Source organism: Lycium ferocissimum, chromosome 2 (genome assembly GCF_029784015.1).
Source record: "Lycium ferocissimum isolate CSIRO_LF1 chromosome 2, AGI_CSIRO_Lferr_CH_V1, whole genome shotgun sequence".
NCBI classification, from domain to species: domain Eukaryota; kingdom Viridiplantae; phylum Streptophyta; class Magnoliopsida; order Solanales; family Solanaceae; genus Lycium; species Lycium ferocissimum.
The window spans coordinates 35,195,577-35,213,784 of NC_081343.1; the positions used below are offsets into that span (position 1 = coordinate 35,195,577).

The 18,208-nt window shown below is 32.4% G+C and overlaps 1 protein-coding gene across 1 annotated transcript; it reads right to left on the reverse strand.

Annotated features, from left to right (window-relative positions):
- Nucleotides 1–1,367: 1,367 nt before the first annotated feature.
- LOC132035559 (uncharacterized) lies at nucleotides 1,368–5,851 on the reverse strand. The gene is made up of 5 exons (XM_059425861.1): nucleotides 5,322–5,851; nucleotides 5,188–5,232; nucleotides 4,801–5,103; nucleotides 3,921–4,165; nucleotides 1,368–1,692 (listed from the first exon to the last, which is right to left on the reverse strand). The coding sequence occupies exons 1-5, from the start codon at nucleotides 5,518–5,520 to the stop codon at nucleotides 1,486–1,488; spliced, it is 999 nt and encodes a 332-aa protein (XP_059281844.1). The 5' UTR covers nucleotides 5,521–5,851; the 3' UTR covers nucleotides 1,368–1,485.
- Between the last annotated feature and the right edge of the window lie 12,357 nt (nucleotides 5,852–18,208).

The window sequence follows — 18,208 nt, forward strand, 5'->3', positions numbered from 1 at the left end:
TTGGGCAGTTTTGTAGCACTCTTGTTTTATATCATGATTATTCACTCATGTTGCTACTTAATTGTTACCCGATTGAGACTTGGAAGCTACACATACTCATTCTCGTCCATGTTTTGCAGGGATCGAATTTGAGGACAAATTCTTTTCAAAAGAGGGAGAATGATGTAGTCCATATAGCCATGATGATGATCCCCGTGCCATAATGATGTGGTTGAGGTTGATCTTGCGGTCGAGGTTGATATTAATGTTGTAATTTCGAGGATGAAATTCTTCCAAGAAAGGGAGGATGATGCAATCCAAATTACCATGGTGACGACTCAAGTGTTCAATCCGGGAGACCCAAATTGAAGCTCGAGAGGATGTGGATTGAAGCCCAAGATGCCACGGAAAAGAACAAGTCTAGCGACCCAAATTAGGACTTCTAGAAGCTCTAGTGTGAACATGAGGGGCTGGTCTAATGTGAACGAAGGAAGCTTCCCTTTTTGTGTTTTCTAGGCTTATTAAAGGCTATTTTGACTTTCATAATGTATAGTGGCTTTCTAGGCTTCTAGGAGTATGCATTTTGTAGTCTTCTATGCACTGAAGACTACACTTCCATTTATTTCTTTTGACTAGTATATTTTAAGAACCTTATTTAAAGGTGCTTGTAATTCATTTGAAAGGGAACCTATCTTGAAATATATGAATATTGAACTTTTCTCTCTAGTTGAGACTTGTTGTGATTTGGTGGACTCCAAATTGTACAACCTTGTTTTGATCATTCAATTTGCAAGAGATTGTTATTCTCTTGAGGATTGTTGCATAAGATAGGTGCCTTTGATCCTTTTGGAAGGTAACTAGGACTAGTTATTCTAGTTATTGTCCAATTGTTTATCAATTGTGTCTTCTTTCTATCTTGTCTTTATTTCCTTGCATCAATATGCAAAATTCTTGTGTGGTATCATAATTAACAAATCAATTGTTAATCCATTTATATTATAGAATTCAGAAGTGTTGTCTAATCCTACACATATGAACAATAATATTAAATTGGACTTTCGTGGCTACACATATGAACAATATTAAATTCGACTTTCATGTAAGGAAAGATCAATAATCATCTTAAAGAGGAAACATCTAACTGAAGTTGAATATGAACATAACACATTATGAAACAAAGAGATTACTAATTACCAACTCCACCCTTCACGTCACCGATATTCATATTTTATTACTCAACCTTTTAGGTATTACTCAACCTTTTAGGTATATGTAAATTTTATAATAATGATATGGAACAAACGTGCAACGCACGTTTCCAGAAGCTAGTGAATTAAATGAATAATCAGAAAACAAAATAACTTAAAAGATTTAGAATACACATGCTATATTATTAATGTATTATATAAATTAAACCCCCCCCCCCCCCTAGAATATAAGAAAAGGGAAAGGAGTGATGTAAAGAGAATCTTTCAATCCCCAAGGGCCAAGCAAGGACAGTTTAATTTACTCTTTATAGCATCCATTTATATGGCAAAGAAAAATGTTGTTGTTTCTTGATTTATGCTTTTCTCTATGCCTTGTTCTTCTCATCCACAAATTCCTCCATGACAAGCACCCACCTAATTGCCTGCACCTCTGCTTTCCTTTCTGTCCCTGCAGTTCCTCATTTCTTTTTGTGTCTTCTTTCTCTCCTGTTTCTTTCACTTCCACCTATATATATATTATTGTACACGTAAAACAGTAATGTCAGAAGTGCTGAATGTGATCCTGAAATCAATGCACGGTTGAATTAATTGTATCACAGCAATGCTCTTTTCTTGATTTTAATTAAACTGTTTAAGCTATATACACTAACTAAAAAAAGTATTTACACTATTTAACGTACATGTGATAGCAAGTTTGTAAATCATTTTTAACACATCGTGACATTAATGTTTATCATAAAGATTTCCATGTACTTACCTTAATTATAAGTATATGATTAAGTGCATTGCAATGAAATATATTCAGGGTTTAACTCAATCCCAAAAATTAGCACAAGAGGTGAGGATTGTCCAAATCATATTGAAAAGACCACTCATCCCTTAAAGAATTGATGTGGGACTCTTCATATAAATAAATTTTACACCATTAATACATAGAAGTACTTAAATTCATAATTATGTATATTGATTGATAAAGTAAGCAGTATGCTACATGCTACAATAGGTTAAACTATTAGGATTACTGAGTAATCTCGAATAAGAAGAACCAAATGCAATAGCTGGAAAGGGAGAGAGGAAAAAAAAAAAAAAGAGGGAAAAGACAATATTAAGGTGATTTGGCTTGTGGGGTTGTGCTTTGGTGTTTGAAAGAAACTTGTCTTGCATTAATTGCTGAGGGAGTACACAACAATGTGACAATAATCATTTATTTAAGACTTATAGTAAGGTGTTTAACCATTCTCAGTAAAATAAAAATCTAAAAGAAAACATGAACAAATAAGAGAAAAACCTAAACTCTCACTTGTCCGCACAATTAAATTTGGGCCCACAAAAGCAAGTGATTGGCATGTGCATGTTGAATTATGCTGATGGAAGCTACATTTTAAGATTGCAAGGGACCAATTATGTCGTACCCCACCAGTTACTAGGGTGTAGTCAATCAATATCATGCTATTCAGACAATCTTGATAATCTAGTCTTTCAGCTACTGTTGTCCCCTCTTCCACTATGATTCTGGATCATATATAGGACATGGTCCAAAGTTGAGAATTATATACATAGGAGCCGATTGGACATGATTTCATCTCATCTCATGCGATGAAATCATGTTTGGACATGTAATTTGAATTTCTTAAGTTGCAGTTTCTTTTTATAAATATACAAAACTCACAAGTTGTGAAAACCATCAAAATTTTCCCAATTCTTATACAATCTTACCAAATGAGTAAATCATAGTTCATAATAAAATTAATACGCTACTGTGGGCGCTCTTTCTAAAAATACAACATGATTGATCACTTTAATTCAATAAAAGGAAAATTTAACATGAATAGTAATGTAACTATTCTTTAATATAATCTTCCCGCGTAGCATTTAACAATCTCTTACACACGAAGCATACGTTTCCCCGTCAGATGACCGAGAAGACGATTAATATTTAATACAAATGGTTGGTAAACATGATTGGTAAATATATCTTCCAACTTATGGGTCTTTTTTTACAAAATATAAACGTATGGGTCAAATTTTACATTTATATTTTTTGAAATCATGATTTCAAATCCCAAATCATGCCTTTTTGGATGATTTGGGATTTCATCTCATGAGATGAAATTAGAGATGAAATCGCATGTCCAAACGCCTACATAATATTTCCTTTTCTTCTTTTTTTCTTTTTGTAGTTTATGTGACAATTTATTCATTTTAAAACATTCCAATATCTTACATAATTCTACAATTAATATGTATAAATTTTATAATGTTGGCTTGAGATGAATAAAATAGAGAAACATGATCTGTGATGATTCAAATTGATATAGCCAATCCCAAGTTAATTGGGACTAAGGCATATATAGCTGCTATTTTTTTATTTTTATTTTTTTTTGTTGTTTTCATAAGTTTCTAAAATGCAAAATCATTTGACTAATCAAATTTTAAATTTTGATGTGATATGTGTTCTCTTTTAAACTGATTTTTAACTATAACTTCAATATGCTATACTTATGAGCAATCGAATAGTGCCACATAAAATGTGACGGATGGAGTAACTACTTTTAGGCTATTGAGTCTTAATAAAACTTAGTACATCCAAACCTAGGAGGAAATATAAGAAAAAAGATAATGAAATCATCTATGCATAATTTATTATTCTGCATGAAGACTATAATAAATTAAACCATGCAAACATGTCATAAGATAGGATTAATTCAGAGTTTTGATATATTAAATGCTTACCTCTTGGTCAGATTTTATTTTTGGAGAAGTCATAGGAGAGTGACCATCAACTGCTTCCCAGTGGTTTGAGGATATTTCTTTAATGGAAGGAGTAGTCATGGGTGAGGAGTCAGCTGCTTCACTACTTAGCTTAATAGACCTTTCTTCAATTGATGGAGTTGGAGCAGGACTTGGACTATTTGAACTTACATAAGCTGAAATGCTCTGCGTTCCCACATCTCTTGTAATGTTAATGTCTTTCTTCTCTACAATTACAAGTGTAGAAACACAAAAAATATTGTGAGTAGAATAAATTAAGGATGATTAATAGTAGTGTTGAACGTTTAATTAAGAAAATGAAAGTATATTCTCTCTAATAGGTTAAACTTTTAAATGAGGTGATCGTGTGTTTGAACATGTTATCAGGTAAAAGTTCTGGGGTCAAGTGAAAAATTTCACACATGAGGAGACAAACATGTTGGAAAAATAATTAACTAAAGAAAAGTGTAGATAACTTAACTTGAGGTAGTCACACATCTTAACAAAAACATTGTGAGTAGAACAAAAGGATAGTTAACAACGTTCAAAATATAATTAAGTAAATAAAAGGGCATCATCTTTAACAAGTTAAGCTTTTAGACGGGGCGTTCACATATTTTAACATGGTACTAAAGGAGACAGGCATCATTGTTTAAATCTTATTGCCACCATTATGAAAAAGAATTTTCACGTGTACGGCCCATGAAAAGGTATCAGACCTGCACGTGATGGGATGCGTTGAAGATATAATAAAATAAAAAAATTGTACCCTCTATAATTGCTTAAGCCATTAGATTAGGCAGTCACACATTTTAACAAATAACAGTAATGAAGAAATGAAAAGAAAACAAGTGTTTCTCACCTTTGCTTGGGATTTGGATTTCAACTTCATGTGTATGCAAAGAAGGTTTTACATGGTGATTTGTTTGGAATTGTCCTGTATTCTGTATCTGAGAAGGATGAATGAGAGATCCAGAGATGGCAATTCTGCTTGTTGGTTGGCGAAATGATCTTGCACTAAGTATTTTTGTAGACAAACACTCCAATGGAACTTCCCCTGAATACGGATTGCATATGTATTTCTCAGCTTCATTCCACTTTGAATGCAGAGCCAAACCATCTGGTGACATGTATTCCCAACTGTATATTGTCTTTGCCTGTAATGCTGCACTTAAAAACAAGCCCAAAATTCTTTAAACATGAAAATTTTCATCCATCATAATCATCTTTAATTGTTCAAATGACTCACCTTTCAGGGCACTGGTAAAAGAATATTTTGATGGATCAATTTCCTCTGGAGAAAAAGATTAGAGCTTTATTAGATACAGAAGTCCAAACCATGTAATTATACGTAATTCAAGATTTCATTTGTATTCATGTTACCTCTTAAGGTGTAGCCAGGGGAGGAAGCAGTGCTTGAAATAGTGACACTTGATCTGAAAGATTTTGCCTCTTCTCTAAAACTTCTAATATAAGATGCAGAGTGCCTTCTTGAATTGGTTTTTTCTCTGCTAAGTCTAGCCTTAGTAGCCCATTCTCTCAAGTTGAACTCTGATTCATCTTGCTTTCTTGACTGTTCCATGCTAGGAGGATTCGTGTTTTTTGGAATACAATGTAGGTGATGAAAATTTTGATGGCACTTCTTTTTTTATTTTTAAGAAATACTTATATAGGAGGGTAAGTCCAAGAACCCTCTAGTTGATGAATCAGCAAAAATACTCAACAGCATGAACTTTATAACGTGTTACTTCCAAGTTAAAATTCCTGTCCTTCAGCAACCTATGCCATGTTTAAGTAATTGGAAATGAAAAAATCACAAAGAAAATGAGCTATAAGTAGGCCACATGAATATTTGGTTTATCTGCAAGTAGCAAGATCAGACAGAGTTCTAATCTGATCTTGCTTTTGCATAAATAAAACGGAGAAGAGCCTAAAATACCCTTTGAACTATTAGATTTTGTGCAAAAATATTCTCCATCCACCTTTAGGGTCTAAAATATCCCGACGTTAACCTTTAGGGCCTAAATTACCCTTATTTTTAACGGACCCATTTCAAAACCCAATTAACAATTTTATTTATTACATGGCAGCCTCTCATTGGATAACAATATAATTAATTTAAACCAATTAATCCCCCATTTAACCCGATCCAACTAATAAGCCCGACCCTCCAGGTCCATTCTTGTACTGTCCATTCTTGTACTGAGTCTCTTATTTGAAATACAAGTTTGAAACTAGATAACATCAGCTTTTAAACTTTAGGTTTCTTTTAAATTGATAAAAGAAGTTGATAATTGAAGTGTTAAAGTCATTTCGTTGCTGTTATTCTTGATAATGGAAGATGTAATGTGTTGTTCTTTTATAATAGATGATGTAGGATTGTGTATTTATATAAGCAAGATCCCTAAAGGTTTCTGGTGCATGAAGGAGCCAAGTCTGGTGGTGGGCTCTACTTAGTCTGTCCTCTACTTGATGTGGTGACACATATAACGCCCAGTTTATGTTCTCAACGTTACACCAAGAAGAAAGTTGCATTTTCTAAGAACCCTAGTAAGAAGAGGAAGGAGACTAGGCGGATTTGTAATGAAATGGGTTATAGGGTTTTTCAATTTGGTTTGTTAGGATTTATTTGGGGCGGGTCAAGGTTTAGGTGGTGGATCGGGTTAAATGGGTTGGGAGTTAATTACATTTAGTTAATTATATGACTAACCAATTAAAGAGTGTCACGTAATAAATGAAATGGGTCCGTTAAAAATAAGGGTATTTGGTAGAAGTGTTAACCTCAGGGTATTTTAGGCTCCAAAGGTTAACGTCATGCATTTTGTGCCGAAAGGTGGATGAAGGGTATTTTCGCATCAAATCTAATAGCATTTGATATGTATTTTTTCCATCCATAAATAAAAAATGGAGGGGGATCTTTGGTGAACAATTGATTTAATAGGGATTTGCCTCATACACACCGAAAATGTAAAGAAACAGCGCCCAATACTACTACATGTGTAGTTTCGTCCTTACATTTTAGTACAGATGAACAAAGAGTACTACATAATAGCCTGGAATTTCATGTTGATTCATCAAACATTTCATAAAGGGATGTGCATTGTGATCATAGTTGATTATTGACATTATGAGTATTTATGATCAATCATTTAGTTAAACAGGCCATCTTATAGTTTCCAAATGCAGCTATTAAATAAAAAACGAAGAGCATTTTGAAGAAGTGATCACAAATCTCTGTCTACTAACTCCTTATCGAACCTAAAATGTAGTTGTATTTTGAGTTACCTCGCGGTGATTAAAACCTTCTCTTATAGTTAAATCATTGTTATACTTGTGACATCAAAAAAGTTAATTAATTACTAGTTCCAACTTATTTATTCCTTTAAGGAGTTCCTAATAAGCTCACAAAGCTTAATATTCCATCCTTGAGCGAAAATCATTTTCACCCCCTAATTTTGCTTTAAAAATCAAACTCCCCCCTCAACTATGAACAATAGATATTATCCTCCTTTTATCCTATGCAATGTCTATTTTACCCTTGACATTTTCAATCCTTCATCTATATAGTACCTTTTTATATTATATAAAATTTATTTTTTTAACCTAGGTATTTATAGATTTTTATTTAAATTCCTATTATAAGTAGAATAATCCTTTTATAAATTTATCACAAAATCTAATGTTACTTTGTATGTTTGATATTTTAATACAAACACACACTCACATATTACCTGTTATTTTACATATATGTATATGTAGATTTAAGTTTCACTTCTAGCTTATTCTCGATTGTCAATATATAAACAAGTTTTAGTTATCATTAATGGAATATTTTAAATTATAATTTAAAATTCATTTATAATATAAATAGATAATCTTTTAGGAATTTGTTATAGAATATACCTCTATTTTTATTAATTATTTTGTATTACCTGCATTGAAAGATATTTATAAAGTTATTATTATCTGTTATTTTACTTGTGTAAATAGATATCAAAGTTTTGTTATTAATAAAAAGAATTATTTTTCTTCTCATTTACTTCATTGTAGAACGGCATTAAGTTATATACTCAACTAGTATTTCTTGCCTTTCTTTTTCCGTCTCGAAAGTAATATTTATTTTCTTATAGGAAATTTGTTACATAGATTAAAGAGATAATAAAAAAATCATGATTTTAAAGAAGTAAAAGTAAAAAAGACAAGTTGATAATGTAAGGGTAAAATAGGAATTTAAAAAAGTCAATTAGGAAAAAGGGGGGAGAATGACTATTGTTCAACGTTGAGGGGGAGTTTGATTTTTAAAGCAAAGTTGTGTCCATCCTTCCCTATTTATGTGTTATAATTTCCTTTTTAGTTTGTTTCGGAAAGAATCTCAATACTTTTTTATTTAGAAAGGATTTAATTTTACCCTGATGAGATGACTTATAGTCATACAAATATTTATGATTTGTGTAGAACACAAGTTTTAAATATTTTTGAGTTTAAATGTGGTGCACCATCAGCGTACCATATTTTTACACCATCAGGTAACAATGACCTGCTATAGCAAGTTACCAAAATTTTCAAAGTTTTTATTTTGATAAATATTTTGCAAAAAAGAATGTCAAATAATGTGCGTTTCTCTCTCTCCGTCTCAAACCCATTGTCTCCCCCACCCTAAAAAAGTCAATCTATTTTCTCTCTCTGCTCGTTCTACACACAGAACTGTAGGGGTGGCAAAATGAGTAAAAAATATGGTTATTCGACCAACCCAATCCATTTAAAATGGATTGGATACCCAACCCATTTAAAATGGATCTAATATGAATCAACCCATATTATCCACTTAAAATATGGGTAAATTAGTGGATAAAATGGGTAAAACTCATAACATATAAGGTGAGTTTGGTATGCCAATTTTCTCATGTTTGTTTGTTTAAAAATTTTGAAAAAATATTTTCTTTAGAAAAATAAGTTCGTTAAAAATGAGGAAAATGACTTTCCTGATAAAATTAGAAAAAACAAGTCCCACATTTGACATTCACCAACAACCCCACCACCCACCACCTCACCCCCCCCCCCCCCCCAACCCCTCCAACTTTTTAAAATTTCTAATATTTTTTTTTGGTTTTCTACACGACCCACCCCACCACCCCTAAAAAAAATTTGTTTTTTTTTTTTTTTTTTTTTTTGTATTTTACACCTCCTACGCCCTGCGACAACCCCACCTACCACTACCCAACTCACCCTCCCCCCCCCCACCAAACCAAGCCCCTCGAATTTTTTTTTAAGGTTCTAATATTTTTTTTTTCGTTTTCTACACTACCCCCCCCCCCCCACAAACCCCTTGACCCACACCCCACCACCCTAAAAAAAAAACAATTTTAAAAAAAAAAGTTTTTTGAAGATTTTTTTTTTTTTTTTTTTTAGAAGTTTGGAAGGGGAGGAATGGTGGGACTTAGGTGGATATTTTCCGGAAAAAAAAAATTCTTAGAGGTCGTGTCATTAGAAAGTTTAAGTTCTATTCTTCCCGCAAATGTTGAGGCGCAACTATGTGCTAGGGATTAGATTTGTGGACAAGAAGGTAATTTAATCTTCTCCATATTAGTAGCTACATGAGGCCAACATTTTTGAAGTAATTTTGGATATTATGGATACCCATATTATCCACCGGGTAACCCATTTTTTATCCGTATTAAATATGGGCGGATCGGGTAATTGATCCATTTTTTATTAATCATTTTCGACCCGGCCCATATCCGACTCGACCCGCCCGTTTGTCACCCCTACACACAAGCAACACCTTGAATGGATCAACCATTTCTATCTGTGAGTTTTCCCTCAAAGTTCCTTGTCACTACTCTAATGCATCTTTTGCTATTCATCTTCAATCCATAACTGCTTTTGCCAATTATTCCATATCTTTAATAAAATCTAACTTTCTTGGATATAGATTTTTCTTTTGGGTTTGTTTCCGGGGTTTATTGGTATTTTTCCATGAAGATTAAATGTTTTTTGAACTGTCCATAGCAAAGGAGAGAACATATGCTGAAAAAAGGGTGCCCTAGTTTCTCCATTTTGTAAGGACTATGTCTTCATTTTCGATCTCTTTCAACTTACGAATTAGGTTTTCATGAAACAAGAAAACGACATAAATTGAAGTCTCTAAGAAAAATCGATGGAATAAAGCAGAGAGCCATTTTCTGTTGCTGCTATGATGTTGCCTACATCTAAGAGAGAAGAAAGGTAGACTGAGAAAGGAAATACATTTAAAAGTAGAAAATAATTATGATTACAGTACAAATAAAATTATAATTGTCTTTACTGTTTTTTAATTATAATGATAATTTGGGGTCAATCCCACTTTACCCCCCTAACATTTAGGGGTTGGAAACAATACCCCCTTCACATATTGAATGGGAACGATATCCCCCTTATGCAATAGAAAAATATATAACTCTTATTATTACCCCATTCACCTATTACATTGAAGATAATGTACTCCTTTTAGGATATATAAAACACACAAAAAAAAAAAAAAAACTTTATATAACAACAATTCCATCATCTTACTAGCAAACAAAAATTCCTTCATCTAAATATATTTCATAAGAATTTCTAAAACTCCACATAAGATAATTGACTAATTTTGCATATTTTCTTGAATTTTGTATATAATAACTTTTTCTCTATTGCAGAAATTTTAGCAATGATGTCAAAATAATAAAAAAAAAACTCTTAAATTTTTTGCAAAAAGTAAGAAAGACGAAAGCAAATTATTGTTTTGGATGAACATACTATACTTCTCCTTTTAATAAAATGCCATGTTAGGTTCGGGGAACATAAGAAATAGTGACGGATCCATAATTTTAATAAGCGAGATTGTATGATATAAGCTAGCAATCTTATGTGAAATTTTAGAAATTCTTATGAAATATATTTAGATGAAAGAATTTTTTTTTTTTTTTTTTGGTAGTAAGATGAAGGAGTTGTTGTTATGTAACAGATTAATTTGTGTATGTGTGTTCTTTGTGTTCTAAATTTTATACTAAAAGAAGTACATTCTTCAATGGAATAGGTTAATGGGATAATGATAATAGTTATGTATTTTTTGTATTTTAATTCTAAAAAGTAAAGGAAAAAATATTTTTATTCAGAAAAAAAAGATTCTTACCAAAAAATATTGCAGAAGGGGGTTATTGTTTCCATTTAATATATGGATGGGATATCGTTTCCCAACCCTTAAATGTTAGGGGGGTAAAATAGGATTGACTCAACAATTTGTTAAACTTAAAATATATTTCATTTTACCTCTAAAATTACCTGATAGTGTAAAAAAATTGGTGCACTGACAGTGCACCAAACTTAAACTCAATATTTTTTACTTTCTTAAACTACGCGTTCAATGAGATACCACCATATAAATTGGGACAGATGGAGTAATAAAAAGTGGTACCCAACAGTGAAAAGTGCATGTTGATGTACTCCGGGCAACATTCAGAAGTTTTAAAGAAATGATTCCCTCTTGTTAATTTACGAAAATTCATTTTCTTGGCTGCCAGAAGATATCCAATGAAATAATGACACGTGTTGCTGGTCACGTTGCCATATCCAAGAAGATATATATGGGGTAATGATATATTATCAAAGAATTGACGAAGGTTTATTCGACAGTGTTGTGTTATTTTCAGTCTAGACAGGAAAGATTGTGAAAGAGAAATTAGGGTAATAGTGGGACAGTGCATGGAAAAAATCTAAGGGCAAGTAAATTTAATTATATTATTGTTAAAAATAAAAAAGAGTGAGGGGCAGGAGATTGATGTATGTTTTCATTCATGTGGACAACCATGAATCCATGTGAAGATGTCAAGATCATTATCTTAATAATGAGTGGGGCGAAAATACTAAGTTGGTCCCCTTCTTGCTGGCCATATTGGCGATCATCCTCACATTTTGTCTCAATTGTATGCAAAGTAGGTTTCAATGGCAGAGGATAGATATTAGATAGAGTAATTTGTTTTATGTCTCATCGGGTCATTTGATCCTTCTTTGATTCAACCATTTTAATCCTAGTAGTTGTAATGGGTAGGCAGTGATCAACACCTAATAACAAGCTTAACGCCCACCAAACATATCTTGAACCAATTGTTCAAGTGGCTAAACCATTGTACAAACATGCAACAAGGCTTCAAAAGCGACCCAACCATCATGCAATACGTATGACAAAAACACATAACATGGGTTGAAGGCATCTTCATAACAAAATAAGACATGTTGAGATGGACGAGATCACAATACAAATCCATATAACAAAGCATAGATATTTGTATTTGGCTTTTATAATCGAAATTGGAAAAAAAGAATCTTTATACTATCCGTGGCCAAAAGCTAAATGTACTCCAATCTTTATTATTACTTGATTGAATGTGGTTTTGGTTCATTTGCACACAAAATTCGTAAAAGTGGGCTTAGTTGGCTAGGCCACAGCCATTGAGGCAAAGTTTTTGGGCTCGAAAGAAGAGATGGCAGTCAATTTCAATATTCCTGACATTAACGTGCATGCATAGTACTAATATTGTCAAAGTGTATATCCACTATCTGGTCTCACTTTTTGAGTAGCCATTTTCCACCTCAAAGGACAATATGCCCCAAGAATCTTTTACCTACCACATTTGATGTAAGAGAATGCCAAAATTACATCAGAGCACAGTATCCATCTACTTCACGTCCACTTCTGCATGTAAATACCATAAGACAATCAAGTTTGCACAACTGTAAAGAGTCATACTTTCACCCAAATTCAATCTATCAATCAACGACTACGTCTCATACGTGATGCTTTTGGTTTCACTAACTCTCAAGGAGTCATGTCATAAGTCATAACTAAATCCCCGTTGGGTTTACTTAAGTAATATATATACTAATCAATGTTTTAAGAGGCGGGAACGCGAGAGGAGGCATTTTACACATCATCGTGTAAGGCGTAAACCCCATAAAAAATGGGCGTAAGTCCCATAAATTTACGGGGCGCAAGTCTCATGTATCTTTAGTTTTATAATTTTATTATTAAGAGAATAAGTAAAAGTAAAAATTTCATTAAAATTTACGCAAATAAATTCAAATAAATCACCAATAATTATTATCTAAGAAAGGTAACAACACAGAAAATGATAATAGCCGAGATAATCTTTAAAATAAATCATCATCTACTTCGATCTCCACATCTACTATTACTTCCCAGTCTCAACTAATATTTGGACTGATTTTTGTTTACACATTTCAACGAAGGAGAAGGGTAAAAAATGAAACTCACCATATATGCTATGTAAGTTGGATTTTGTTTGATAGACACACTTAAGGACAAGTTCGGGGGTTCAATAGGAACAACGCTTAGTTGAGATACCAAAATGGAAAAAAAGTGCAAGTTTAGGGGCCGCATATGCATTAAGCCTATTTTCTATGAGGGTTGGTTTCATTCAATTATATATTTTAGAAAAAAGCAACACAACATGATAGCATAAAATATAGATATCGTTACACGAATAATAAAAATCATGATCAACAACAAAATTACTTTTAAAACAACAAAAATCAAATTTAACACTTAGGGCGTACGCTTTTACACCCAGGCTTACGCTTTTGCACTCGGGGCTTACGCCACAAATTTTAGGGTGTACGGCCTAACTATGGATCTGTGCCTTTCATTTGCCCCAAAATGTTTTTGGTACGCGGTAACAACTTGCCCCGCACACCTTTGAAAACACTGATACTAATACTACTAAGCACTGGCGTAGCCAAGAATTTTGCGAAGGATATATTTTTGAACTTTACGATGAACAGTGCATTAAAAATTTAAAATCAAACTACATAATATTTAAATAAATAAAAGAACACATAAATAGGCACCATTTTGAAGATTTTGAACACCCTTGACTGCTGGGCGACATGTCTCAGTTGTGTCAATGGTGCTCAAGTTTTAATATATACAGTAGCGGAACTAGGATTTTTACTAAGGGGTGTCAAAATATAAAAAAGTAAATATGCGACAAAATTAAGAGGGTTCAACATATATATATATATATATATATATATATATATATATATATATATATATATATATATATATATATATATATATAATATTCATTTTATGTATTATATAGATAGTATACTTTTTCGCCGAAGGGTGCTCGCCTAACCATCCTTTCACTAGTTTAGCTACCACGGCTGCTGAGGTTTATTCAATTTTTAATTGAATAGAGATGTTTTCTTATGCCTTTTGACTAATAAAGATCCATATTTTATGACGAGCTAATTTTATTTAATTAAAGAAGCTCCTAAATACTTTTGACATTTTTTTAGCTTTGATACATATTTATTTGATGATAAATATGGTGGAAATATAATTTGTATGACCTATATTGGTATGTCTATCAATATATATGTGTGTTGGAAGTGATTTGAAAATGAATTAAATGGGTATTGTGACTTAAAAATTAAGCTGGTCAAAGCTAGAGGCTATAGGGGCTTCTGCGATGAGCTCGCATTGCGAGGCTATCATGTGGAGAGACTGCCATTGACCAAAATGAGAGGCAGTACAGATTGGCACCGACGCGAGCAGGTTGCGAGAGAAGGTTGCGAGAGAATAAAACTGAAAGAGAGATTGGGAGTGTATCGGTTTGGGAGGACGATTTTCACCAAGGATTAAAAACTACAAATGTAAGTTAATAATGGTTTCTTTATGCTGTTCAACATCAAAATCTAAATCCCGCAAATTACTTGGATTTTCAAGAGTCCACCAAAGTGACCCAAAGTGTTAAGTTTGATCCCATTAAGATAATTCCTTCATTTTGGCTTGATTCATCCCAAATCATCGGAGCAAAATAAGCTTATTGGCACTGCCTCTATTGTGCATCACGTCTATTTTGTCGATTTCAAAATATTGTTTTTTTATAAGAAATATATTTCTCTACCTAAAGAAGGATACAATTTGACGTGTAGAGTAACGAGATTTTGGAAGCACACTTCTTTAGAACGAGCATTCACGTTGTTCTCTAAGGTGGAAAGTTGACATTTAGTCGAATTAATTGAGAAATATTGTCATATGTATTGCTTGACTGTTTTTTGTTGTTGTTGGTACATATATATTGACAATTTATTGTAGAAGTTGTGTTGTGTAAAGTTTTCCCTTACCTTTTGCTCCCTGAAATTAGTCTTTGTAACTTATTCCACATAAGTTGCCTATCAGCACTATCTCCACTTGAAAATGAAAAAAATGGCAATTAACAAGAAACATAATGAAGCATCCATAAAGAACAGAACATTAAAAAAATAGCGGTAACATATTTTCATGAATTTCTAGCTTAACTGAAATAGATCTATGTTTGTACTAAAAAAATGGAAAATAAATGAAACATACAAAATTATCTTTAACCTCTACGCACCGAAAGTCTCCAATAATTCCTCCAAATTTGTCTTGAAAATCAGGATATATTTTTTACATGTTGAATCTTGAGAAACAACTTCACATGCTTTAGAATCAACTGCTAATACTCCAATCTGGACATCTTCTGAAAAATCAACTCGTAAGCTATCACAAGACACCTGAATTTCGCAACAGCTTATACGATCGTGTGATTTGTGATCACTTATTTAAATCTTCCCATTTAGGCTTACGTAAAAATCTGGTGGTCTGACCAGAAGCAAGATCACCAACAACTGACGTTGCAATCCAATAAACATATGGCTCAGGCAAAGCTGCAAAGGTTGAATCGATTGAGGTTTGAGAATTTCCATCATGATAAAATTTATTAGACACGTTAGCGTTCCAAAGAAGGGTGTTGTTGTAAGCTATGTTGACCTTGAGATCATCATAATAGAAGTCAAAATTATGATTCGGGTTCTGAACCGAGAAAGTGAGGATCCAATTATCAGGATTTTGCACAACCAAAGGTTGAATATCACGAGTAAACACAGAAAACGAAGAGGACGAGACCGCCTCAATTTGGAATTTGGGCTCGTGAAGCACTGCAATATCATCTTGAAGATAAAATATCCAAACAGCTAGTGTGATACCAATTGCTATAGCTAATCCAAACAATAAGATTTTGTAACGCCACATTGTACTTAGATTTTTTGGTGGAATCAACAGTCATTGTATTTTTCATATTTAATTTCTCCATTTGATTTCCCAACTTGGTAGAATCAATAGTACTTATAGTTTCCAACATATCTGATTTCGACATTTGATTTCACAAAAAGGAACTCGACAAAGAAAGAATCTAACGGTGTGAAAGATGAAATTTAGTGAATAATAGCAAAGGAGACTTGCAGTAGTAGAATGTATTATTTGGTTTGGTGTATGGAGCTTTATATAGATTAATTAATGATGGCCTGATCCATTGTCGAGTCAAAAAAGGAATATGAGAAAGGAGAATTATTTTCTAAAGCTTACGTTTGATGCTTTTGGTAATCTTTTCCGAAACCTAAATGATTTTTGTTCAAAGTGCAGCTGGGTTTAGTATTTTTGGAAATGTTTCCTAAAACCTAACCATAATCATACGCCATTAAATTTTCTAATTAAAATCCAATCCTAATTAAAGATGGCTAGAATTTTTGAAGTGTTAAAGACTCCTTACCCTCTGTATAGAAACTAGTGTTTTAAAAGGCGGGGCGTTTCACATTTGCTTCGGCGAGGCATAAGCCCCGATGCACGGGGCGTAAGCCCTATGGGTATTTAAGTTTTAGTATTTCATAAAATAATATAATATAATTCAATAAATATTTTTAAATAGGAAATTACATTAAAAAAAAAACTGTAGATATATAATATATATGCTTGATACTCACAATAAAACTCATTTAAATATGAATCCTTAAGTATAGACACATATACAAAAAGTTTAGTGTTGCCTTTTTTATTTTTCATACGTGTTGTCTATTATTTCATTAGTAACATTAGTATTTATTTAGTGAGGATCAATTCAAGTCAATAAGTTATTAGCCATGTGTTTTAAAGACACTACCTAGGATGTTATTGTAAAAATTTTATTTAATAATATGAAGATTTGAGTAGTTTAGTTCAAAGGTTTGAAATATTGCTCTTAAAATATAGATAGTGTTTTTTCTTTCTTTTGTTATATATGTATGTTGTACTTCTTTTTATAATCTTCAATATTATCCAAAAGAAATTTAAACCATAAAATTCATCGATAAAAGTTTGGGGGCCTAAAGCAAAAGCTTTACTAGCCTCACCCTTTAGCTACCCCTGCTTACGACTTGTAATTATAAATAACATAATTTTACAAGTATAAACAATACAATGAAATAAAAGCTATTATGGAATACAAATCAACTCTAACATCTTAACTTTCAAACAATGAAAAAATCACAATTTCTTAAAACAATATTACTATCATACTGTTCATTTTATATCAATAAACTTTATCAGTATTATGATTAAAACGTAACTCCTTCATGCATAAAATTAATTACTTTCAAATAGCGAATAATAAAATATGATAATTTTGATACATAAGGACAAAGACCAATGACAAGTGAAATGTACAAATCGGCTATGTATTTTTAAAAGAAATATTAAGTGATATTCATCCTCACGATGTTCTCAAATAGTAATTATGCAATACTACATCTTGTTATTTGAGTTACTCCCAATCTTCTTATTTATATAGATGAAAAAATATTAAGTATCATTCATTTGTTAAAGAATTATGAGGGTCAACGATTATAATTAATGAATTTTATATATAATTTGTATAAGCACTGTTAGGCGAGCCCCGGGAATTGATCGTTAGGCGTGTTTAGAGCGTACAGTCGAGCGCTTAGAGCGTAAGCCTCACAGGAACTAAGCCTCGGACATGAGCCCCGGGACGTTTTGCCAGTGCCTCGCCTCGAGGCGAGCTCCTGGACGAGTTCTGAAACTGCCTTTTAAAACACTCATAGAAACTTCTAATAATATGCAACATGTTAAACTGGCTGTAGAATTTTTAATTCTAGTCATGGAATTTATCTAAAATCTTTTTCGCTAGTTAATTATACAATCATACCTCTTTATAAACAATCATCTTCTATAATATTATTTCACTTGAAATCGACTTTTATGTTGTAGTTTACCTTTATAACAATCTTTTACCTATAGCAACTTTTATCTTTATAACTTTGTAAGATTACCTCCTTATAATAGCTCAAATATCAATGTATTTATTATTTCATAATAACCAAAAAATTATGTACTGCCTTCGATCAAGAATTGCTCTTACATATTGTTGAAC